Source organism: Phalacrocorax carbo, chromosome 4 (genome assembly GCF_963921805.1).
Source record: "Phalacrocorax carbo chromosome 4, bPhaCar2.1, whole genome shotgun sequence".
NCBI classification, from domain to species: Eukaryota; Metazoa; Chordata; class Aves; order Suliformes; family Phalacrocoracidae; genus Phalacrocorax; species Phalacrocorax carbo.
In genome coordinates, this window is record NC_087516.1 from 10768504 (window position 1) to 10794355 (window position 25852).

A 25852-nucleotide genomic window follows, 5' to 3' on the forward strand; every position below is an offset into this window, starting at 1 on the left:
GCAGCTGTTTGAGTCTGCTGTTTAAACAGGATCAGTGACATGGATACGTGACATGCAAAACTGTGGATTGGTAAATTTTAACTGAGAGAATCTACTGATAAGGTACTTGCTAAAGAAAAAAACAATACCCCTGAGTTCTCTTCCAGTTACCCCAACTCATGGTTAATCAGTACAGTTGGGAAAGACAAGGAGAACAAAGAGGAGCATGCTTGTGGGCAGGCATTGCCTTGGCGTTCCTGCTGGTGAGTCAGCAACCCTTGGGCAACTGGCACGTGTTTTGATCCAAAGCTTCAGAACTGTTTTGCAAAGACTGACTTGGTTGGTGGCTTGTTTAATCTTTCAGAAGAGCTTATGCTCTTTAATGTACTTATATTTATTTCGAAGTGTGGAGTGGCACATGCAATTATCACATGCTGTATGCAGCATTCCAGCTACCCTGTCATCTCTTTTTTTCATGTATCATTTGCTGAGTAAAAAATTCATGACCATCCATATGTTCCAGAGAAAACTCTCTGCAAGGTTTATTATAAAATAATCAGGAAAACTATTCTTTTTACCTTAAAAGCTCACATTTTGTTACACATTTATAATGAAATGGGTTTTGCTCAAATTTGCTTTTAGTACTGTAGACAGGTTTACAAATGGTTCATCTTCTTTTATTAACGTGCTAACAAAGTTAACTGGCAGAGCACTGTTTTACTATTTGGTAAGAATGTTGTCAGTAAAGTGGTTCTGTCATGACTTAGGTTGGCCTGAATGCGCAAAGACATGAGTTTGCTTTGTCCATCCCTGCTAGCAATAACCAAGTTGCGTGTGAAGTCATTACTGGGAATTTCTTTTCTTAAAAGTTCCAAGAGATGTTCTCCCCTTCCCTTGCTGGAACCAATTTCATGTGTTGGAGATAAGAACTAGAAATTCAGCTTTTATCAGCTGTCTCATAAAATGCTTGTCAGCGACTCGATGTATTAAAATCAGTGGTCGTAACTGGAAACTCAGAGTAGTGGTTTTTTTAATTAAGTGCTTAGTATACAGTATTTAAGTCACTGATTCTATTACTGTCTCTCTTCTATGCTCTATAATAGGTGCTTTAACAGTGCAAAAACGTATCCTCTGATAAAGCAACCCCCGGATCACGAGCGCCGAGAGGCTGGCGGGCGCGCTGCCAAGTTCCCAGTGTCCTGTCCCTGTCAATGGTGCCTGTCTTCTACACGCAGCCCAAAATAAAGCTGAAAAGCCAGCAGCGCCTTGGCCGAGGACCTGGGGCCTGAGGGGGCCGGCCGAGAACGCCGGCGGGAGGCAGGGAGGGGGTGCCTGATGGGGCCTGCCCCGCCCGGGGAGCGCCTGCCCCAGCCACCGGTCTTCCTGATTGGACAGCGACCTTGTCGGTCTCCCTGCTGCCCCGCCCCTTACCGAGCCCGCGTCTGTCGGTACCTCCGGTTGCGCGTGACACCGCGGGGGCTCTGTGTGTGCTCTCTGCGCATGCGCGCCCGGCGTGGCGGAGCCCAGGGCTAGGACCCGGGGCCGGGCGGGGAGGGGCAGCGGCGCGGGGGCTGATGGGACGGGTCCAAGATGGCGGCGGGGTGCCTGGGGAGCGCCCGCGGCCCCTTGCGGCGTCTCCCTCATTCATTGCGGCAGTGACGGACGGCGCGGCCTGAGCGGGCGGCGGCGCTGCGGCCGCCTCCGGCGCCGCGGCGGGCGAGCGGGGAGCGCGAGTCCTTGGGGGGGGAGGTGAGGAGGAGGAGGAGGAAAGAGCCGGGCCCGCGAGGAGGAAGGCGGCCGCCGCCAGGCGCCGTGAGAGGGCGGGGAGGAGCGGCGGGTCGGTGCCGCCGGCGCGGGCGGAGCGGACATGGCCACCATGGAGAAGCTGATGAAGGCCTTCGAGTCGTTGCGCTCCTTCCAACAGCAGCAGGGTCCGGCCGCCATCCCCGAGGAGCCGCTCCAGAGACCGTGAGTGACCCGTGCCCGGGGACCGGGAGGGCCCCCGAAACGCCCCGGCCGCAGCCTCCCCCGGGGCGCCGGGCCGCTGCCGCTCCGGAGCGGCGGTCTCCGGAGGAGTAAGCGCCGGCGTGCTTCCCCGTCCCTGGCAGGAGGCTGTCCCTGCGGACGTGTCCGGGAGCGCTGCCTGCTCTCTGTTTAAGTTTAAGCTAGGACTAACTTTCTGGGCAAACACATCTGAAAATACAGTAGTACGGGTGATGAACGGGAGGTGCAGGAATGCTGCGTGGGTCTCACGGGCTGGTTCTAGGAAGTAAAATGTTATCTCTAGCTAATACGCTGCTGGAAAAAGGACAAAACCCCCTAAGCATAACTTAAGCGCTAAGCTGAATGAAGTTGAAGTCTGAGCTCTGATCCATCTGGTGAGAGCTGATGTGGACGTTTGTTTATGACACACTTCACTTTAAAATCCTGTGCTGTGACTTGCTGTGCAGAGACCTCAGAGGAATTAGTTTAAATATTTCTGATATCCTTTTGCTTTCTTAAATATTAGAGGCAAATGCGTTATGTTGTATCGGTGCGATATTCAGGTTTCCCATCGGGAGGCATTACTGGAGGGCAAGGACGAGGAGCTGTTCAGTACCACAGTGCTGCCCCTAACATTTGCATCCCAAAATGACTTTTATTAAGTAGGTGCAAAGACAGTAAGATTTGTACAGGATAAACACATGAGTCACAGTATTGCTTTTTCTCCAGCTGCTGGGGAGACAGGAGAAGCAGAAGGGTTGAGGAGCAGGTAACTTCTAAATTGACAGTTGTGTAGTGTTTTGGCAGAGGATGATAAGCGGTGGAGCTGGGCTCTTGGCCACCTGCTTCCACAGTACATTCTTATACGGGTGCCAACTAAATTATCATGGTACTGTTTGGAGAGTGTTGTCTCAAACAATGTCAATACATTTTCACACTTTTGGGGCATAATAGGTGAAAAAACTCATCGTCTTCATGAACTAATTGTTTTTAGATACCTTGCTGGTCTGCAGGGACTAATTGCTCTGTTATGTGTGTGTTTTGAGCTAGTACTTTATGTGACGTGGATGATAGATGGCCATATATTTCCAGTATTTCCTATATGTAGTTGAGAAAATCCGTCTAGAACGTTACCAATGAGACAGATTGTGGTATTTCAAGAGAAAGTCCTGAAAATTGTTTGCGATGCTTGCTGAGGGATGCTATGCTTGGTTTGGGAGTCTGAATTTAGGCACACTGAACTCAAAACATGAAAAAAATTAGGGTTGTAGTTGTCCTTGTTGACTTCATTTTGTGTCTAAAAATAGGCTGTATGTTTTCAGAAAGCTGTCGGTATCGCGTGCCTCCAGGAGCTACACAAATTCAGTAACAGCACTAAGCCTCATAAAAGCCTATGAAAGGATATTGTGGTAGTCTTTGAAGTTTCCAAAACTTCTAGTGAAATACCAGGTGGCATCTTCAATGTAATTCACAATACTGTTTGGCTTTGGCTTTTGGGTTTTTTTTTCTGTTTGTAGTGAACTGGAAAGGAAAATTGCCCTGTGTTTCCCTTTCTTTTGGGGAGAGGTGGTTGTCTGCAAATAACGCTTAAATAGTTTGTGGTTCTGTATGTTAACATCCTGTTCTGTTTACTGGTGTAAAAGGATGCAAGCTTACCTGTCAGTAATGAAAGAATAAATGAACTGGTGAATGTCCTAGCATAAATGTTACTGGTTTGCTCTTTGTTCCATAGCTATTTCACATTGTTCATTACATCAAAGTTGTCCTGTTGCCTAAGTTAGACAAGTGAGAAGCTGTCATTCCTCCACTTATAATCTCATTATTGCAGGCAATTTTTTTATTGGACATTTTTGCTACAGTAAAAGTAAAACTAACTACTCATCTCTACTTTTTTTTTTTCTCCCAAAATAAGCTACCTGAAATTACAACACTGCAATGTTACCTCTTTGTGATTAAAAATAACAACTTAAAATCTTTCCTGTTGGAGTAGGCAGAAATGGCCTTTTAAATATTTTTGGTAGAAACTGAGCATTCTACCTCTCGTTAGTGAATGAGTTCTGCTAAGGGCTGCCTGTCTTCTGGTATGAAATGCTTAGGGATCGCAGAGATTGAGGTAGAGAAGACTTAATTGTTTGCACAACATGTATTGAAGTTTTTCTTAACTTTAAGACAATGACTTCTGAACTCTTGATAAAACTGATATTCTGCCTTTACTTTTTTTATATTAAAATATTAATTGAATTCAAGCTTTTGCCGAGAAGGTCAGGGCCTTTCTGTTTTAAGATTTTTATCAGCAATAATCATCTGTTATGCTTTTATTATGCATTACAGTCAGATATCAGTTTTTCACCCCTCTTATCTGTTGCTGGGTTTTTTGGGTTTGGTGGGTTTTTTTTTGAGTTGGGGGGTGTCCCTTTCTGTGAAAAGTTATATTGACCTCTCTCATTGTATTGCTTCTGTACGCTTCTGCTGAGGCACCTTGTTTTCTTCTGTATCTGTTCGTGGATTTTTCAGACCCTTAAATTTTGTTTGGAGTTCCGTGTTTTGTTTTGGATTACAAAGCTCCTGCTAACTTAGTTTGATTAGTATGATGTGAAGATTCAGAGTTTACTCAGTGAAACTGAAAAGCAGATGGGCTGTCACACAGCATCCTATGTTTTACGTTTTATTCATTTTTACCTTGTATTGGTGAGTTGAGAGAATGACTTGCTAATCGTTTTTCTGGAAAAGTATTTAGCTTTGATTTATTTAATCCAAAGGTGGATTCCTCACCTTTTCTCCTGGTAACTTGTTCTGATAGTTAATTATTGAAGTTGTTTGTAATTATACCCTATTTATGATTTTTTTTTCCTTACATTTGATTCTAACCATTACTTTTACAGTGAAAAGTGCTGCAAAAGCCAAAGAGTTCTCCAGCAATATCCATTTTTCTATACTCATGAACTTTTCTGGAATTTTTTATGTTTGAGTGAAGCTGTGGTCATAGATTGGTTTCATCAGTGCTATATGTAGAGGTATCATGACTTTTTTTGCTTAACTGAAGACCACTTGAACTGTGTGGATAATGCCTGTTGCCCTCTTGTCAGTGGTTGTTCTTAGATGTTTTTTTGGAGTTACCGTTTCTAGGGTGTGTTGTAGACCAGTTCTGCTTTATTTGGCTGTCCATCATGTCTGTGTTACTACACATTGTCTGGGCTTAGTTTACTTCTTGATCCATTCATATTTCTGTTTGTTATTAATAGACTCTTTTTTGAGTTTCCCATTAATTTTCTCAAGATTAACATTGAGTCGTTTGGCTTGGCCCTTTTTTTTAAATGCTGGTTCAGCTTTAGAGCTTCTGTACTCTTCTTATACATCCTGAATTCCAAGGCCTAATAAAAATTAGCATCAGTGAGTTGCATCTCTTTATGGCCAGCTCATCAGGACTTGGAGTACAAAATTATCTGGGCTTGTTGTTTTCCTCCTTTTGTTTATTAATCTTCTTGGCTAGAGATTGTCTGTACAAGCACGCAGAAGATTAAGCCCTTCTGCCTGTGAGATGAAGCTTTCCTGTAGATAACTGCTACTTCCAGTATCTCGTGCCTTCTGTTATTCATCAAACTAAAATGACCTTACACTTGCGGCTTGCTACTTCAGCTCTTTTCTAGGAAATACGTGATGCTGCTGTTGTCCCACTGGGTATGCTCATCAGCAGTTTGCCCGAGGACTTCATAATACTTCTGAACAGAGCTTTTTTGTTTGTTCTAAAATAAGAAAAAATCATGTGTTCTGTCTCCAGATACTGTTCTGTTATCCTTCTCTCTTGAGCCACAGAAAATATGTGCATGCACGCAATGTACCCTAAGTGTTTGACTTCACCTTTTCTTTCGTGCCTTCAAAGGCTGATTTTTTGGAAGTTTAATAGCCAAGTGGCAGATGAAAAATTCAGTACGGCAAACTAGGTTGAATGTTTCTTCTTTTTTGCCTTCATATAGTAACTGATAGTTATTCTTCACCTCTAGTTTCTGTTATTTCAGTTTAAATGGTAGCTTGTTAGCTATATGCATTCCTTCTAAGTTTTCACATTACATTTTCTGTATTCAGGCCTTTAAAATTTTTTAAGTTATTTATTTCAGTGAGGTGGTAGATTCAGTATTAGGTGAGCTCTGTTTACAGAGATATGCTGAAGAGATTGATCTGTTCTAGTCTGAGTAGTATTGAACACTACTGCCTGCCTTGCTCAGGGCTATATTATGTGTAGATAATAAAGGACTTCATTCTGAAAGCAGTCTTATTCAGCAGTATCTTTAATGTGTTTTGTATCTGAAATAGCGAGCTTGTGGGCAAGGATAGATGTGTACATCCTGTTCTTGGGTTGAATGTGTACTGAAAATGGTGCTCACAAGAGATGTGGGTAGCGCTACGTAAAATTATCATAAAAGTTGAAATTATTTTTTCAGTTTCTTAGATGCCCATTCACATCAATGGTTCTTAAGTTGCTAAATCAGTTGGATGTTTTAGGAAGCATTTGCTCTTTTGTTAGAAGTGATCTGAAGGTGCTGTGAAAGACTCTGATGCTTCATCAAGCTAGAAGGATGTTGTACATCTTGATCAAATTCCGGTTGGCTACTCATGTTCTGCCAGTTGCTTAAGAACACGAGCCAAAGAAGAGGTCCTCTTTGAGAAGCAATGATGCTTACCTATACAAAATACTGTAAAATTTTAATGGAAAAAATGGTTTTGTTCAGAACTTTGCCTTAAACTTTTGAAAAGGGAAAGCATTTCTGGATTGAGATGAGAGGATCCTTGGGAGAGAAACTGAAATCTTGGGAGCAAACTCTTTTCAACCCCCCACTTCCAACCTGATGGAAGAAAAAGGACAGGGGTACTTGCAAAGAATGACTTTTTTCAAAACCAGTATTATTATTTGAGCTAAAGCTCTTAACTACTACAGCTTAATTGTTCAAAATTTTTGTCTGACAATGTATTTTGAGTTAGCTTAAAGTACTCACTGGCTGCTCGCTGTTGGTCCTTAACATTGTGTTAGCTATATTAATGTATCTCAAGGCAGTTCACACTGTTTTCCAGCTTCTAGTTCAGAGACATTGTTTTGCAATTTGATGGTTTTTCTATTTTTGCAAAGACAGAAAATTAAATGCTAAAAATACAGATTATAAATTTTCACTCGTAAAACAAAAGGGAAGAATCTCTGTGAGTGTAAGTGAAGAAGCAGGTGCCTCTTTGTGAAACACTCCCAGGAGAGGTACCTTTGGGTGTGCAGTTTGGCTACAGTATTGATGCTGCTGAATTATTTGAAAGTAATGTCTGCTTCCCTAGAAATGATTCCATGTCCGTAAAGGTAAGAGTAGGAGATGCTGCATACAATGAAATAACGTTACAGTTTTGAATCTTTCTCACTCTTTTTTTCGGTTCCTTTGTTGGGGGTGGAGCAGGGAAGAAGCTCCTGTTCTAGAAACAGCCATAAAGGGTTGTAGGAGCTTATATCATGTTGAAGTGAAGGTTAAAGAAGCTCTTTACTTCTTTAGTAAAAGCTTCTTTAGTAGAAGCTTTTCATATTGTGCTCTTCATCGCTTGTTGATATGCATTCTTTGATTCTGTGAATTTTTATTCTCTTCAGTTTACACTTACTTGCTGCGAGATGACTAAGCTTGGCCTTTCCTGGACTATACCAAGTATTACTATAGGGACATTCTTAGTGGCCATAGACAGTGCCTAAAGCTTTGCTATTTTTATAATTACCAAACCATTTGGAGGATGTGGCGTATGATAGGATTGTCTTGGCCTCCTTTCCAGTTGAAATACAAAATGGTCGATTTAATAGAACTCTTAAGTTTCAAGAACTTGCCAGACAAAAAAAATCTAAGGGGTTATTATGTGTGAGGAAGTTCTCTTTAAAAGTGGTATTTTCAGGTCTGCAAGACTTGTTCTCGTGGCTTATTTTCCTGAACCTTTTTCTATCAGTTTCTTTATTTCAGCTTTGTTCTAGGTCTGCTCCCCTTTTTCCTTCCTTCCCTTTATTCCTCCTCATTCTTCAGTTTTGTTTCCCAAATATTTTCTCATGAAAGTTATGGAATTAATATGATAATCCCTGTTAAATGGTTCATTCTTCTTCTAAGTTTATATTGTTCTCTTTGCGTGTGTGCCCGCATGCTCTGAGCAGCAGGTGTATGAAGTCCTGGGACTACAGGTAGTTCACATACAGCTGTTTATATAATGACCAGCAAAGTGCATCTTTTTCTTGTATAATCATTAGACAGTTCCCTAGCAAGAGTGTTTAAATGGTCACTGCTCACCTCTGAAGTCTTATCTTAGACTTGTTATCATTGTGTTCTTCTTTTAGAAAGAAAGAACTTTCAACTAGCAAGAAAGATCGAGTGAATCATTGCCTGACAATATGTGAAAACATAGTTGCTCAGTCTTTAAGGTAAGACAATGTCTTTAATTTATTGCATTAATATGAATAGCTACTTTGGAGTGTTAGTTATTTGGAGGCTTCCTGATACTTGCTGATTTTAAATGCTCAACTTCTGTTTAAAAATGAAATGGCACAACTTTTTTTTTAACAACCCAAAGTCTAAGAAGTAATTTTGTTTAAGCATTGCTAGAGTAGGCATTATACTTCTACCTCAGGCAGAGAAACTGAGGCACAGAGGTCAAATTCCTTGCCAGATTATGTAGAAAAGAGCAGGAAGGTGATCTCCCAACACCCGATGACGTGCTTTAACCACTGAGTGTCTTCTTCTCTTGTATAACTGTGTATAATATATGCGTAGCTGGATTCTGAAATCCCCTCAAAAATAGCATTGGTGTTCACTTTTCATAGTGTGCATTGTAATTTTCTAATGTTTCTTTATTTAGAAATTCTCCAGAATTTCAGAAACTGCTGGGGATTGCTATGGAACTTTTCCTCCTCTGCAGTGAGGATGCGGAGTCTGATGTCCGTATGGTTGCTGATGAATGCCTTAATAAAGTTATTAAAGTAAGAACTTGTATATACTGTACTACCAGATTTTACTACTTCTTGATGCAGTGTCCTATATGAATTCACACTGATGTTCTTTTAGTTGCTTATCTTATTGTTGATAATATGTCTTAATATAAGAGGTTAGGAAAGGTTCTTTACTAAATTCGGTATGTGCTCTCAGGAGAGCTTTTTATACCCAGATCAAGATATTTAACTTGTCTTCTGTCATTCATCGTTCTAATGTATTCTTTCCTTCGGTTGTTCATTAACTTTGTTCTTTTCAAGTTAAACAAAACAAGGATGTGGGCTTTTCTAAAATCATCTTGTTGTGTGGGAGGAATACTCTATTGTTGTTCTGTAAACATAAAGATACTTCACACGAGGAAAGGTAAAAATATTGTTAAAAAGCTGACTGAAAGATGTAGTGGCTTTTCATTCCAAACTAATAGTGTGCTGTAATTCAGGTAGTGTGGTTTGTTGAGACTAGGAGAAGAAGCTTTTAGGCCATAATTGGGATAAATACGGTGTTCTGGAGATTGTTTGTTACACTACTGTGATCCAGAATGAAGGGCCTGTTGGAGCATGGTGGGCAGGCATTCAAATCAGGTCAGGCAAGGTCTAAATCTTGGTTCAAAGTGTCTGTAAATGAACGTCTTGAGTAGTTGCTGTGAGCTGCTGCTTGCGTGAGAAGTTTAGCTTCACCTGCCCTTTTTTTTTTTTTTTTTTCCCTGTTTTCTGAAATACTTGACCTTTGAGTCAATGTAATGTACCTGCATAATTAATCTACTAGGTACAAAGCTTAAGTGCTTTAGAAATATGCAAATAATGATTTTCTTTAGCATGAAGGGGTGTGTAGAAGCCAGCAAACAAAATGTTCCTATTTCTGTAGGGATTTCTCTCAGTAAGATCTATTTGCTTGATATCTGAATGAATGAAGTTTTGGGGGTTGAGCTTGTGGCTGAAAGTTGTATGGAGAAAGCTTACTGGTTATGTAGTGTATTCCATAATGATAGGGAATGATGAAGGGCAAGTGTCTTTTGCTTTTTTGTTTTGCCCTGTAGCACTTTGTTCTATTCATGCTGATATAAATGTTTTTCCATTTGCAGGAGTTTAGCACTATGTGAAACGCATACACCATTATGTAGCTTAATTTGATTTAAAAGATGCTCTGAAACAGTTTTAAAGTGCAAACTTTCTTCCTTCTTTCCACCAAACTCTTCTGTAGACTTGCTATAAAATTGACCTCTTTAATTCACCTGTCTATTTAATATTGTTGCTTTTTGGCATGTTTCATGGTAACTTAACTTTAACTTTTTCAAATCTTTGTAAGGTAGTTTGTTTTGTTTTAAAGATTAAAGTGACTTTAAATGATGGAGCCTTCTATCAGTCATTAAGCTTGCCAGTTGGTCACAGCTATGAAATGGTAATAGTTGTGATATTCCAACCACATGGATTTATCAGGCTGTTATTGAAGCTGGTGACAGTTTGCATTCTGTTTCTGTGTTTTAGGCTGCATGGAAGAAAGTCAGTTTTTAGGCAGAAGCTCTCTTGTGTATAAATGCAGAGACAAAAAGATGTGCAGTTTTATTTTCGGCGATGCAAAGTAGCAGTGATGCTTGTGATGAGTGGAACCGAGGCATTGGGCCCCTAAGCTTCCGTATTAGTCAACATTCAGCTTTTTTAGTACTTGAGGCATTTTAGAGACTAATTCTGTTGCTAGAAAGATGCTTTATATTTTCTCTCTTTAAATAGAATAATATAGATGTAAGCAGTACTTGTATAATGTAATGTACTCTGTGTCTGTCTGGAGATTATGGTCATTGGTATAATTAAAATGCTAATACTTCTGTGTAGACAAGGCTTTAAACTGAAACAGCAAATAAGTTTAGATAAACACTCTGTAGGTCATCTTTAGGTATCTCCGCACTTACCTGTCAGAACATCACAGACAGCATAAATGGCTCAAAGTTTTAATAGCTTTGGTGATACCTTTATTTAAAACAAAAAATACCAAGTTGGGAGTTACCAGGTTTCTGTGGGTAAGGTGTTATTGAAGTGATCTTGTTTCTGAAGCTGATGCATGATGTTGTAGTATTCTCTGTCCTAATGATACTGGTGGGACTGTTCACACAGATTGGAGTACAGTTGGTCTCAGTAATGGGGATTTATTATTTGTAGTAATTTAGAGTTTACTGTGCTTATAATTTTTTCTGAATGGGATGACTTTTTTAGATTCTAGCCTGCTAAAAATATGGATATACACTAGTAAAAAGAGTTGCTCCAATTGAATGTGTTGTTAGGACAACTTATCCTTGAAGCCAAAACAGTAGCTGGTGCCTTTTTGTGTTGTTTGATATCTTTATGTACGGGGCAGTGTACTTCCCATAAACATTATTTTGTGACATAAGTGATATTTATCCCTACCTACTGTCATCTGGGCACCTGCAGTTAATAGCTAGGCTGCTTATGACAATATTAAGGTACAAGCCAGGTAATATTTTTCTGGGGAAGGTAAAACCATTTTATTAAAATGACTGGTATAATTGTGGGGAATGAAGTTTTGGGGCACACAATTTAGGCTAGGGCAGTCATGCTCTGGAGGGGCCACAGGCGCTTCACTGACCCTGCTTAAGCAGTTGTGGCCTCTACATCAGCATGTGCCATGTAAGAGTAATCCTGTGAAGATGTGAGCTTAATGGTTGGTGGTCAAGAAGGCAGATGGAGATTTAGAAATTATTAAATCATTACATGAGGAGTGAAGAATGAAATAGCAAACATAGCCCTGTATAAATATATAATGTAGGCACTTTCACACTGTATGAAGCTCTCATTTCATCTGACAAAGTGGTGGTGGAAATGCTCATGAATAGCAGTGTGCACTAGGAAAAAAAATGGAAGAGAAAGGGTAATCATATGTATACAAAATATTCTGTAGGAAGGGATTATATACAGTGGAACTATTTTCATATTTTTTTTCTTCGCTGCCATTTTAAAGATGGAGGGAGAATGATTGAGTTGAGCTGAACAGAAAATTAGCACGTCTTGGTGCTCACTTTCATTTCATGTTCTTAGCCAGGCTGCAGGTTCAAACTACAACATGTGCTCTGTCATACAGTGCTTGGTTAGATCCTGGGATGTGATACTTCTGGTGTCCAGAACACCTTGTAATAAATGGATGCAGAAAATAGGCTGACTCATGAAAGAAGGGTTTTTCAAGAGCTGTTAAAGATAATGGTACAAATACAGCCTCAGTTTGAGAAATAGCAGGAGGCTTCTTGACACTGGGACTATATAGCAGCGAGTATCTCTCACTGCTTCTAAATACTATTTTCATGTTTTAATATTCTATTAATGAGTATTCCTCGTGATTGCCAAAACGCACGTTAGGTTGGCTCTGCTTGTAGTCTGATCCCATATGGCCTTTTTTTAGGTAGAACGGGTAAAGCAGTCGATATTAACGCCAATAACTGTTAGTCTGTGGAATTTGTCCCCATTTCTGTTTTGTTTTTATGTGAAAGATAAAGGTGTCTCTCTTCAGTATTTAGCACCTTCTTGGTTATATATCAAATATGGGGTAGTTAGGTAGTTCTGTGCCTTTTTTGATGCTGTTTTATTGCAAGTGTAACTTTATTACTCTAAAGTGCCTCCCCTCTGATACAGTATGTTCTCAATGCATTTTATTGCAGGCTTTGATGGATTCCAATCTTCCTAGGTTACAATTAGAACTGTATAAAGAGATTAAAAAGGTGAGTTTCTTATTTTCCTGTCCTTTTGAAATATGACATTTACTAAGTGCCTTAGTATATTGGAATGTGGCATTAGCATAAATAAATAGTGTGTGTCTTTTAAGATCAAGGACAGAGCTTCACTTTGGAAGGATCTGAGACTGCTTAATGTATTATTCTACCCAGTTCTCACTATTGGCCCCACTGTTTGGATTTAACGACTCCTGAAAGCTTATCTGGCAGAAAACGTGTGAGCATTTGGTAGGAACAGCAGTCAGAGTTAACCTTAGTGACTCTACACCCAAATGAGTAAGGCATATTCATGATGTTTGCTCCACTGACTGAGCTGGAAAGAATAACCTCAAGCCAAAGAGTGCTGAAAAGTAGGTGGAGGACAGTAACATTCTTAATTTGACATAACTTCTTGGAGGAATCATTTGATAAAGAGCTGAAGTGACCTGATATAAATGTTAACTACTTTGTTTTGTGAATGTTTGACATGTATTTACAGCTTCTGTAAGAAGAATAGGTAAAATTACTGAAGCATCTCTCTTTGCATCGAAAGTCACAATTAAATAATGTCTATGGGAAGAATTTTAGTAATAGATATGGTAGTGTTGGGTTCATGGTTGGACTTGATCCTAGAGGTCTTTTCCAACCTTAACGATTCTATGACTACAAAAGAAAAGTGCTGTGTTCAGGACAGTATCACTGAAATCATGTCTCTTGCATCTATAAACACATAGCAAGGTTCGTATACACAGAAAATACAGGTTTTATTTGTTGGACCGTAATGCTACTGCTTTTTGTTTCATTTCTTTGGTGATGATGGGACTCTAGAAAATAAAATAAATAACAGAAACAATATGGATAGCTTTTCTTCTGTCAGATGTGGACTACTTGTAGGCCCTGTATGAATATCTTGCTGTATTGTTATACCTTAATGTCATGCAAAAGTTTCGAAGGTATAGAAATTGAAGTCCAGTTAATTAACAAAAAACAGCCAACATAAAGAAAAATTACTCTGAAGTTTCTGCACATTATGACCAGGTGCAGGAGGAAATACTTTGTTGTTCAGGTGGCATGTGCTTCTTGAACAGTTGCTCTCAGAATCACAGCAGAGGCAAGGCAGAGAGGTAGCAGGCACAACAGAAGCACCCAGCAGACTGAATTTTGTTTGTGCACCAGCTGGATCACTTTAGGAGCTGTGCCAGAATCTGTTGTTTGGCTCTGAACCTGAAAAACAGACATTTTATAATTCACATGCAAGTTTTTTACTTGTCATGCTAACAAGACCGTGAGCCTTTGATATACTAGCTAAAGAAAATAAGAAAGAAATGGCAGTTTCTAAACATCTCAGCTCTGTCTTCAGAAGGACTTAATTTTAGAAGCATTTTGGTTAGGTTCAAACTACATTAGGTACACAAATTCTCCTAGACATCTATTGACTTCTGTAGTTTTCTATATTTCCAAAAATACTAAGGAGCTTTGCCATATCCTTAGACACTGGGTCTAAAGGCATTCTGGCACAAGTCAGGTGCACAACTGAATATGTTGGTACAGACAAATAGATACTAAACTTCAGCATGCAAGCCATTGTGAAGTGATACAGATCAATACATGGAAATTTCTTTTGGTGTGCTCAGGAGCTAAACGTTATTTATTTGCAGATCTTCACTGCTGTAAATTTTATGCTGCATTTATATCTCTGCAAGCGTTCTAGGGATTTTTAGACTTTCATATCATCAGTGTTTCTTTGTTGTTTGATGATTTTCTCTGTGGTATTTTAAGCTGATTTCAGCAGAGTGGAGATCTCAGATGTTTCCTTCTCTTTCTTGGTGTTTCTTATTACTCATTTTGAGTCTATCGGAAAATTCCTAATACTAGCTAGAAAAATGAAGGCAGTCATGGAGCTGACTTGACTTCCTTTTGGCTAAAGGAAATTTCTGGCTTCCAGACACCTTACGTTTTTCTCTGCTTAAGTAAAATGGTACAAAACTCTATACAATTGTATATTATAGGTATTTTTTAGGAAATAGTTTTGCCTGATGAAATGTTACAATTATATACTCTGTCTAGAATGGTGCTTCCCGAAGTCTACGTGCTGCACTCTGGAGATTTGCTGAGCTTGCCCATCTAGTTCGGCCTCAAAAATGCAGGTAAACACATCCTAGTAATGAACTTTCCAAAGAACATTTAATAAAATACAGATGTTAACAAAACGTTACTGTTCTCAAGTTTAAAATATATAATTGGGAGGTTGGAAGAAGTCTGATCGCATTATTCTCCCTGAAGTAGCTTTAGTTGATTAGCTGGTTTCTTTTAGCAGAGTTTCAGTTCTGTGCTGGACATGACTCTGGGGGGAAGTGATGGGAAAACTTGTAAAGACAGTGACTTATATGGGTTTTTTAAAGTGTATTCTTCTCTTTAGTTCTATCCTAATGTTGGCAAATTGTGTTAAGAAGACTTGCCTTTTTTTCTATATTCTGTGTAACTAAGAGGTACATTTTTATGATTTAGTTTGAGTATGAATTAAACAGAATTTGGGTATGAATTAAAAATGTTGATGGGTACAGCTGTTCTGATCTCAAATTAGTTTTTCTCCTTTGCCATACTTAGGCCATACTTAGTGAACCTTTTGCCCTGTCTAACACGAATAAGTAAGAGACCCGAAGAATCGGTACAAGAGACACTAGCTGCGGCAATACCAAAAATCATGGCAGCGTTTGGCAATTTTGCAAACGACAATGAGATTAAGGTATCTTTCTTTAACCTGTTAGTGCTCCCTGTTATATCTCAACACCCAGTAAGCTATCAGCATTATCAATCAGATGTTACAGCAAGCAGTGTTACAGATGCGTGTCTGAATTATGGCAGAAATTGCCCTTTCTTGATGTAGGTTAATTAATGCTTTGAATGAATGAAAAATACACTTGCTGACTTCTTAATTCTCTTCTGTGTCCTTTTCTTTGTCATAAAAGGTTAAGTAAGATATCTTTGTTTTTAGGTTTTATTGAAGGCTTTCATAGCTAATCTTAAATCCAGTTCCCCTACTATCCGTCGAACAGCAGCAGGATCGGCAGTAAGCATCTGTCAACATTCACGAAGAATGCAGTATTTTTATGCCTGGTTATTGAATGTACTTTTAGGTAAGATTCAGGGAGAACATTTAATTTGCTTCAGGTGTGATTAACATCAACTTTTTTCCATATAAGATACTTTTCATATGTGAGAGGCTTTCAGACAAAGCAAGGATACTTAGACTACCAGTTACACTGCTAATGCTTCCTCTATTTTGTATTAAGTTAGATGAAAATATTATGACTAAAGCTATTTGTATCTCTGTGTGTGCTGCAATGCTATTTCAGTAATGTTGAAAACAAACAGACAAAGCTATGGAAGCAAGTAGCCTGTTGAAAATGGAGGAGGTGTAGGGATTCTGGAAGAACTTGCTCAGGAATATGTGAAGACTTGCATTGTTCAGTAGCTTGGTTATTAGTGCAGCAGGGCTGAGGTGGAGGATGAGACTGCTCTTCTCTGGGTCATGAACACATACCCTGTAACCTTTCTTAGAAGTACCACCACGTAGATGCATTGTTGAAAACCTTACTTAGACCAGAAATGGAATTCTTTTTTATTTAAAAGCACACAACTTTGCATCAGGAAATGGTGCTATATTTCTACATCTGGGAAGTTTTCATGGTCTTTGGGGTGTTTTGCACTCATGATGAGACTCTTGCCTGGACTATAGTGGAAACTTTTGCCTCAGTTTTGCTACTGACAAAGGGTTCTTTATGTAGACTGTATTGCAAAAGAAGATGTAAGGAACACCAACAGATACATAAAGCATTATCCTGTTAGTCTTGCTTCTTTTAAGAACGGGTGAAAAGTTAAAATGCCACATAGTGACTTTCTTCACTCTGAATTTGAAAATGGTGTACTTCTGTGCACAGGTTGTTCTCTTCTGCCTCAAAGGTGATATTTATAACATCCTGGCAATGATACGGAATTCAGACAGGAGCACTAAGAGGAACTCCATGAATTCAGATTTTTTTTTCCTTTCCATAGAACATTGTGTTTTCTTGCGTAACTTATATTTATGTATTCCTAATATGTTCTGGGTTTGACTCTGTGATTAGCAGGTAGGTATATGGAACTAGGTTGCCAATATTTGAAGGAGAAGGCAAAAGTATAAATGTCATTCATTAGGATAGTAGCATATATGTGTGTGAATTATGTTTGGCATTAATTAAACAGCCAAGTGGAGAGAGGGGACAGGTTAGGGGAGGAAGAGGGTCTAGATAACTTACTGAAAGCATCAGGTTTTAAGAAAAAGGAACTTTTTTTGTCTTTTTATTGAGTGAAAAGAGGTAGGGAAGAGGGAAGGTGAGACAAGGTCCTCTGACCATTCTCCCTCGTTGCTTAAATCATTGTCAGGAGTATTAAATAATGTGTATTTTCAAATGTTGCTACATTTAGAAAGCATTCTTAAGTTGCTGCGAGGTTTTGGGTGGGGTGTGGGGTTTTGGTTTTTGGTGTTGTTTTTTTTTTTTCTTAAAGAAGTTACTATATTGACTACATGAAAAAGGATTAGTGTTGAAACTAACCACTGTCAATAAGTGATTTGGCTGCTGCTTTTCTACCCCCAGGCTTGTTGGTTCCTGTAGAAGATGATCATCCTACTCTCTTAATTCTGGGTGTTCTACTTACACTGAGGTATCTCATACCTTTATTGCAACAACAAGTAAAGGATACCAGCCTCAAAGGTAGTTTTGGTGTAACAAGAAAAGAAACAGAGATTTCACCTTCACCAGAACAACTTATACAGGTAAAAGATGAATAATAACCCTAACCTGAAGAGGACTAATTGGATGGAAAATAAATCTTGCATATAGTGTGATACAGCACTAGTTTGAGGTTGAACTTCCTGCATTTTTTTTCTCAAATTCCTGTTCATCTTGGCAAATGATAGTTGGTCTATTGACTGGAATTATTGATAAATAGTGTTACTGACCAGAAATCCTAGAAGAATGCACCTCAGTACTTTTTAGGTGTTCCCGAAGGAACTAAAGAACTTCATAATCATGGTGTTCTGTGATGCTATTCCTCCTTCTATAGTAATCAACAAAACCAAAGTGTGGTGAAGATTAGATGTAGCAAATGTCAGTCATGTTTAATGTATCACTAAAATTCAATGTGGTATATGAGAAGAAATGTAGTATATTTTGTCTTCATAGAGACTTACTCCAGTACTTTGTTGGATTTTAGGTATATGAATTGACTCTGCATTACACACAGCATCAGGACCATAATGTTGTGACAGGAGCTTTAGAATTATTACAACAACTCTTTAGAACGCCACCACCTGAACTTCTCCATGCCCTGACTGCTTCAGGGGGCATTGCACAGGTCAGTGTATCCAGAGATGAATCCGGGAGCAGGAACCGCAGTGGGAGCATAGTGGAACTTATAGGTAAGCTATATTTATGGTAATTCAAGTAAAAGGAGATAAACAACCATCACCAGCTGTATTTCTCAGTGTTGGCCAAAGTATGAAGGATAAAATGAAATGTATTAATTTATGCATGACTTCCCTCCCCACCCACCGCACAGTAAAAGGTTTTTTCCCTCCTTTCTTTAAGTGGGTATACATTTATTGAGTAGTGACGAACTCAGAGTATATTTTTTTACAGTTTGTGTTGATGGGTTTTTCATTACACACACCCAGTTAACTGTGGTGACAGATTCTACCACCCCCCCCAAATTAACGTTCTTCTCACCAAGCATCTGACAACTGTGATTCATAAAAAGCTGATCTAATCAGAATATTTATTAACTGATAGCTCCTTGCTGAATACCAAAACCAGCATGAAATTAAAGCATGACTTAGTTTACCCGTAACTTTTAAAATCAGCTATCAGTGTTATGTCTGTGAAGTGCATGTTCTTAAAATTTGTCTCTCAACTGCTGCTAACCTGTTTCAAAAGAATCAGTCTCTGATTGGATTTCCCTAAGGACTTCTGTATTGAACTAACGGATCATTCTAATATTGCTGCTATTAGAAGATAATTCATTAGCCAGAAGAAATCATAGCAGTGAAATTTAGAGCATTTTTTTTAAAAGCAAACTTTGCACAAGTGACATAGAAAAATAAAGTGATTTGATGGCAAACAATGTAAAAAAACTTGGACTTCAAAAGCAACAAGTTTGCTATTTCTTCCTGGCTTTGGGCTTTTTTATTTTTTCCATTTGTGGCTATTAGAATTCCTTCATGATTTCAGCAGCTCTGTCTTTGCCCTGATGTGTTACTTTCTGTGATTTGCAGCTGGAGGGGGGTCTTCATGCAGCCCTGTTCTTGCAAGAAAGCATAAAGGTGATTATTTTCAAAAACAAATATTTAATTGCATTCCTTTCTGATTTTTTTTCCTTCCCCCTCCCCACTTCATTGTCTTGCTGAACTTCAGTCTTCATTCACAACTGCCTTTGTGTTATGAGCTGAGCTTAAGCACTGTAAATTTTAAAAGAATTTTGACGTGATGCTGATACTGCAGTCAGCATATTCTAAAATTAGTCAAAGCAGTATAATTCTTATTTTTGCTGTAGTTCACTGGCAAAATTATGGTGATGAATATTGATGCAATTTTTACTTTTAAAGAGCATATCTAAAAATAATCTCTTTAAACAGGGCATTCTTCCTTTCAATGGTAATACTTAACCTGTAATGTAACTCACAAAATAGTTAATCTTCCTGGTTTTGTTAGGCCTGGTTTTTTTTTTTCTTCTTTCACTAATGCACGTGTATGTTTGCATGCTTTGATATGATGCTTTTTTGTTTCTTTTTTTGTTCTTGATGATTAATGCTATTCATTTTGTGTCTTACTGTGTCTATATTAATTTGTTTCCTCAATAGGCAATTAATTTAGTATGATTTTAAATAATAGAATTTGTTCTGAAGTGTTCTTTGCCCAGTTTGTACTTAATATCCAGTTAGACATTTACACTTGGCTTACAACCAGTTATATCAGTACTAGAATCACTCTAGATACAGCTGTGTAAGTTTCATTGCCTGTTTTAGGTGAGCAAAATGTTGCTAGTGCAGTTGAAATACGTGTGAATGTAGTGCAGTCAGCGCAAGCATGGTAAGCAGAGAAATGTGCAGTACTGAAAAGAAAAACTTCGAAGCAAAATAGTTTAAGATAAATAAGATTGTACAAACTTTAAGGACCATTATAGCCGCTAGCTGACGCTTTTTCCAAATATGTCCTCCCATTTTTGTGTGCAAGGAATCTCATAATGCTTAAGGAATATACCTGTATGCTTTAAGGATATACCTAAGGTGAAATAGTGGGTAGAGCTGAACAGAAATGATCACTGCATCCATAAGCACTATTTCAGTTTAGAAATGATGGAGTGAAAGGATGTTCTGAAAGTGGATGTTGCTGCAGCATCCAAAGGTGAGACAGAATGCAATAAATCAGAATAACAGCGCATAACACTTCTAAATGAAAATTGGTAAATCATAATTTTGATACTTTGAATTGTTAGTAGTCTTCAGTGTAACTTTGAAGTATTAATAATAGTGTAAATTCAATCAAAGTACTTGTTAAAAACCTAACCTTTCACTCAGTGGGAAAACATGTGTGAGTCATCAGCTTCTATCCTCTTTCAAGATTATGGTGTGAAGATTTTGTGGTCTAAAAAGATGGCACAAACAAATTTGAAGAAATCTGTTCATGATTTTGTTTTGTACTGGTTTGAGTTCAAATTGTGAATTGTTCATTTCCTGCTGCTCTCCATTGTGGAAAGGAGGGAAAAATCAAGCCTATTCCCTGTTCCTACTTGAAGCTATTTTGCAGTCTGCTACCATATAGAGTAGTAGGCTTCTGCTGTTGGCCAAACTTATCTGGCTGTAATACTGCTTTCTGTGTAGGGGGGTAAAGTGAGGCTGATCTACAGAAACCTGTGACCCTAATGTCAGAACTCGGATATTGTGTCTTTTCAGTCTTACTGCTTTACTCTAACTTTAGTTTTGAGCAGCTGGCCTGTGTTGGTTTGTTTGTTTCAGCTTCAGAAAATTATTTGCAAAAAAGGCTGAAAACTCATTTTGAAATGAAAGCTTATGTTCTACATCTTAACTAATTTTTTTTCCAAATAGTAGAAAATCCTGTGGCTTGTTTTATATACTCATTTAAATGTGCAAAGCCTAATATGCCTAATAAGTGTTTTTCAGTGTCCTCCTTCTTTCATTTACTTTTAAAGGTGATCAGCTGTGGAAAGCAGAAGAATATCATGGTTTGTTTCAGTGAAATGGATGTAAATGTGAGAAAGACTAGAGAAGAATATACTCTCTTTCAGGCTTTTTGTTGGGAACTTTTAGCAGGATTTTACTCATTCTTTTGTAGGAGCATGTAGCTCTCAATTACTGTTATTTTACACAGAACATACATGGAAATGTCATGGTTACTTTTCTGCCTTACAGGTTTGAATAGTGTAAAACATACTTTTCGGAGGAGGACAATTCTACAGTGTTACTGCTGTGTATGAAAGCAGTTGTGATAGAGAAATTAATATAAAAGTCTGTTAATGCTGCTTTACCCCCTGATAACTTAAACAAAATGCAAAAGAATTCACCTACAGTTACCAAAACACTGGTGTCTTGCATAGTGAATCTTAAACTACCAGCGAAGCTTATTCTAAATGGCAAAACAGGCTTATCTCAAAGCATTTATCATGAATCCCTCTCTCTCAGTAAGTGATTTGCAAGATCCAGAAAGATGTGCTAGTTGCTCCTTCTGCACTCTGTATCCTGTCCCATTTACAGACTTTCCAGTGCCGTTATGTCCTTGGTTTGCTCTCAGGCAATGTGCATCTGCAGGTGTCTTTCTCTTTCCACTGCCTCCATTTAAAATAGATATTACTCTGTGAGTAAGAGAGCTCTGTGACGATTGTGTTAGGTTATAAGTGGTTCTCATTTTCCCTATGGCAAAAGCCTCTCTGAAGATTTTTGCCTTAGTAGTCCCTTGATGTTAGTGGCTGTTGTCCATGGTTTATCACTCTGTTCCACTTATGTTGTCTTGTGCTTCTAATCTGTGCTCTTACCCCTTAGGCGTTTTCCATTCTGTTATCATTGGAGTTCCAAGCCCCAAACTGCAAATAACCTTTGATAATTTTCATAGCCTTAAGGAGGGAGAGATTATTTATTCTATCACATGAAGTGCTTTAATGTCCTTTTTTGTTGAGGGCAGACATCCAGATGCCAGGTATACAGTCCTTAGTAATAGGACATAGTTGATGAAATTAGTCAGGTCTTAAACATAGTCCACAAAAATAAACTGGAATGAATAAGGTCATAGGTAGTTTCCTGAATGGTTACACTGTTAAATAAAATTACTTAACTGTGTGTTTCCTTGTCACTACTCTGTGTTGCTCTCCTGATCAGATAGCAAGGGACTGGATATTCACTTTCTTCATTCCTCTCTTTTCCATCTGTTGCCTGTCACAGCTTTGAAAAATTATTTGGGTAAACTTTTAAAAAAGAGATTTCACATTTAACTGACTTCAGCTGTTCAACATTTCAAGTTGACTGTAATTTTGGAAAATTAAACCTTTTTCTTATATCACTTCTCAGGTAAAATACTCCTTGGTGAAGAAGAAGGTTTGGAGGATGATCCTGAAACCCGATCAGATGTCAGCACTGCATCCTTTGCAGGTAGCTGGCTTTCTCTTTAGCAGTGCAATCAACTTGTGTTATTACACATTACAAATCCATTCTTTTATTGCTCTATGTAAAATATAAAAGCGGTGTGTTATGGTGACTAGGAAGTGGATAGGCACTCGAAAGACATGCCAACAAAACTGAAACCATAAATACTGCTGGGTATAAAACTTACCTAGTGAAGTTGACTGCTTTTTTTTTTTTTTTGGATGGGTAGGCTGTCATACTGAGCTACTGGTATAGATGGAATGGCATCTTACAGATGCTTAATTCTCTACCTGTAATTTAACTGTCTAGTTATACGCTTCCCTTAGCCTAGTTGACTACGTCTGTGGTGTCCATATCAAGAGTAAAACACAAGTTTAAACACTGAATTGACTAAAAATTGTCTGTGTTTTGCAGCTTCTATGAAGGGCGAGATAAGCAGTGAACTAGCTTCTTCATCAGGTGTATCGACTGCTGGGTCAGTAGGGAGTTCGGCTGCTGATTCTACCGGACATGATATCATTACTGAGCAGCCACGGTCTCAACATACGTTGCAGTCAGATTCTGTAGACCTGACAAGCTGTGATTTGACAAGTACAGCTACTGAAGGAGAAGATGATGATGTGCTTAGTCGAAGCTCCAGCCAGATCAGTGCTGTCCAGTCAGATCCCACTGTGGACTTGAATGATGGTACACAGGCTTCCTCACCAATTAGTGATAGCTCTCAGACTACTACAGAAGGTCCAGACTCTGCTGTAACTCCTTCGGACAGTTCTGAAATTGTAAGTGTGCAACGGGCAGAGGTGGGATCCCCTTCTACTGAGGGGCCCGACATATCTCAGAGCTCTTCCATGGAGGGCCCAGACTTGGATTCATCTACTTACTCGTCTTCTACTTTTCCATCCTCAGCTAGTAACAATGGAAAGGTCAGCAGCTCACACCTCTATTGGAGAGCTTGACCTCCTTTTAACACTTTCACTTCAGCAATAATTAAAAACTACAGAGCTGTAATAGGTCATATGAAGGCGTTAACAGATTGTCGGTCACTGGAAGAATATCAGTATCAAAGGCTTGGCATAAATATATCCTCTTAGTGGCATATCATTCCTTTTGTATAGATATTTTAATTGGTTTGATGCAGGAGGACTAATGGAAGTGTTAAAGGGTGAACTGTCTATTTGGAATGATAGTGGAATACTTTTGAAACCAGATGCTTCACATTGTTTTCTGCCTGTGCTTTTTCACTTAGCAACACAACTAATTTTTTTTCCTTTTTATTCAATTTTAAGGATTTCTCCTATAATGATCAAATACTGCATGACTTACTGATGTAGCAGTTGCATATCTAATAAATACCTGAAATGTGCATACAATGTAGCTATTCTAAGAATTTGTCTCACTTAGGCAAGTGTATTGTGGGTTTGTAAGAAAAACAGCAAAAATATAATTACTGGGAACAAGAGCAGAAAATGCAAAAAGGAGAAAACTTAAAATTTCTTAAGTTCTTGTTTTCAGACATTATCAAACTTTTGACTTATGTCTGCAGATAGTACCTTTGGAAGAGTTAATAGTTTCTTACTGGTACAACAAATGGTAAATTTACAAGTATCATAAGCAAATGCTCCTGCAAGCGTGAGGATTCAAGAACCAAAGGAGTGATGATAATTTCACTGTCTCTGACTTAAATGTAAGCAATGCAGGGCCAGAAGTGAGCAGGTGTTTATTGACAAGTTGCGTTTATTGACAAGATGCATTTCTTGCAAATTCTTGTCAGACTGTTGCATATGTCAGTTTGCATACTGTTTATGAGCAGCAATTACAAGTAAAAATTATTTCTTCCTAATTGCCAGGCTAAGTGATTGTCCCACTTACCCACACGTGGGCTTTTTAATGAACAATTTCCAGCTGCTTATAAAGTCACTGAGTAACTGAAGAAGTATCTTGTGTCTTCCGGTTAACTTACAATGAAATTTTTTTTTACTTTTACTGTCTTTTATTAACGTTTTAAATTTTTTTGTCTTTTATGGTTATGTACCTACTGTCTGTATGTTGCATTGGTATGAAGGGTCAAACTGTCTTCTAGAAGTGCTCATTTTAGTAGTTTAGAGTGAAGGAATTAAAATACATTCAAACCTAATGTCCTTTTTTGTCCTACACAGTGTGTTCTCAGTTTGACTTTACGTATCCGGGACAAGTGAGGTTATGGGAGAGTTTGACAGCAAGGGACAAGGTCAATTTTTGACAGTGAAGGTGTTGGCTGTGATTTGTAACTGCTGAGAGAGGGGGACAGTTGTGTTTGGAAGAAGGGAGCAAGGAGAGCTGCAGGGGAGGCAGCGCACCAAGCGTTTTACTTTCTTGCTGTTAATGTCCAAGTTCGTGGCTCAAGTGGGAGACTGTCCCACGTAACTATGGCCTCTAATAGCCCAAACGCTGGGGGAGGAGGGGAACTGCTTTCAGGCCTGCACGCAGCTGTACACTAATATTTGTCAGGCTCATATTTGCTTTCAAATTGTTTCTAGATTACTAACACTGCATGTTTGAGATTTAATATTGTGTTAAGCTAAGTTATTTTAAGTCCTGTCCTTGCACTGTGTAGGTTTTGGAGGGTGCTGAAGGACAGTATTCTGGAATGCAAATCGGGCAGCTGCAGGATGAGGAAGACGAGGCTGCAAATATTCTCCAAGATGATTCATCAGAGTCTTTCAGAAATTCTTCTATTGGTATGTTGATAAATGGGGGGTGGGGTGAGGGGGGGGAGAGAATTGGTGACACCTTTAAGGTGCGTCCGCTGTTTAACTTCCAAGGGACTGAAGACTCACATAATGGATATGAAAAACAAATAACTAGATTGAAATGTGAAATAAGGAATATATTTCAACACTTATAATGAATCATTTGTTTTGATCACTCCTAATTTTTTTTTCATGTTTGTATAATTATGTTCAATTTAAGTACTTTTAATTTGCATCTGAAACAGTATTTAATGAATTGCCTTTTTCTAAAGCTCTTCAACAGCCTCACCTGTTGAAAACCATGAGCCATAGTAGGCAGCCTTCTGATAGCAGTGTAGATAGATTTACATCAAAAGAAGATGTAGCAGATCCTGGCGATCAGGAAAATAAGGTGAGAATTAGTCACAGTGATCTGGTTTAAAGTTTAAAACAACTAAGTATAAAATAAATTTACAGTTACGATCATGTAAATTAGTGGTAAATGTGGGTAGCCTGTATGCGTGGTGTGCTTCATTATAGGTCAAAATTACTCAGGTTTAATAGTAAATCTGAGTTATAGCCTGAATTTCATTTAACATAAAGTGAATATGCATATGTTGATACCTTGAATGCAATCACCAGCAAAGCCATAACAGAACACAATCTGCCGAGAACACAACCCCCTTTTGTCTGTGTGTTAGTAGGGTACACTGATACTTTGTTACCCGAAATACCTTTGTGCTGATTGCTAGCTGTGTAGGTAACTTTATTGTCTCCTCAGAAGTTACTG

The 25852-nt window shown here is 38.7% G+C and overlaps 1 protein-coding gene across 2 annotated transcripts in view; it reads left to right on the forward strand.

Annotated features, from left to right (window-relative positions):
* Positions 1-1545: 1545 nt before the first annotated feature.
* HTT (huntingtin) overlaps positions 1546-25852 on the forward strand; it is an 87809-nt gene continuing 63502 nt past the window's right edge. The window contains exons 1-14 of one of the 2 annotated variants that reach the window (XM_064449036.1): positions 1546-1947; positions 8303-8386; positions 8821-8941; positions 12613-12672; positions 14731-14810; positions 15271-15409; positions 15659-15800; positions 17301-17479; positions 17920-18124; positions 18977-19024; positions 22280-22360; positions 22769-23133; positions 24948-25071; positions 25356-25474. In XM_064449036.1, coding sequence (XP_064305106.1) covers positions 1847-1947; positions 8303-8386; positions 8821-8941; positions 12613-12672; positions 14731-14810; positions 15271-15409; positions 15659-15800; positions 17301-17479; positions 17920-18124; positions 18977-19024; positions 22280-22360; positions 22769-23133; positions 24948-25071; positions 25356-25474 — 1848 coding nt within the window. In that variant the 5' untranslated portion in view covers positions 1546-1846. The remainder of the gene's footprint in view (positions 1948-8302; positions 8387-8820; positions 8942-12612; positions 12673-14730; positions 14811-15270; positions 15410-15658; positions 15801-17300; positions 17480-17919; positions 18125-18976; positions 19025-22279; positions 22361-22768; positions 23134-24947; positions 25072-25355; positions 25475-25852) is intronic. The other variant, XM_064449037.1, reaches the window with a different exon arrangement.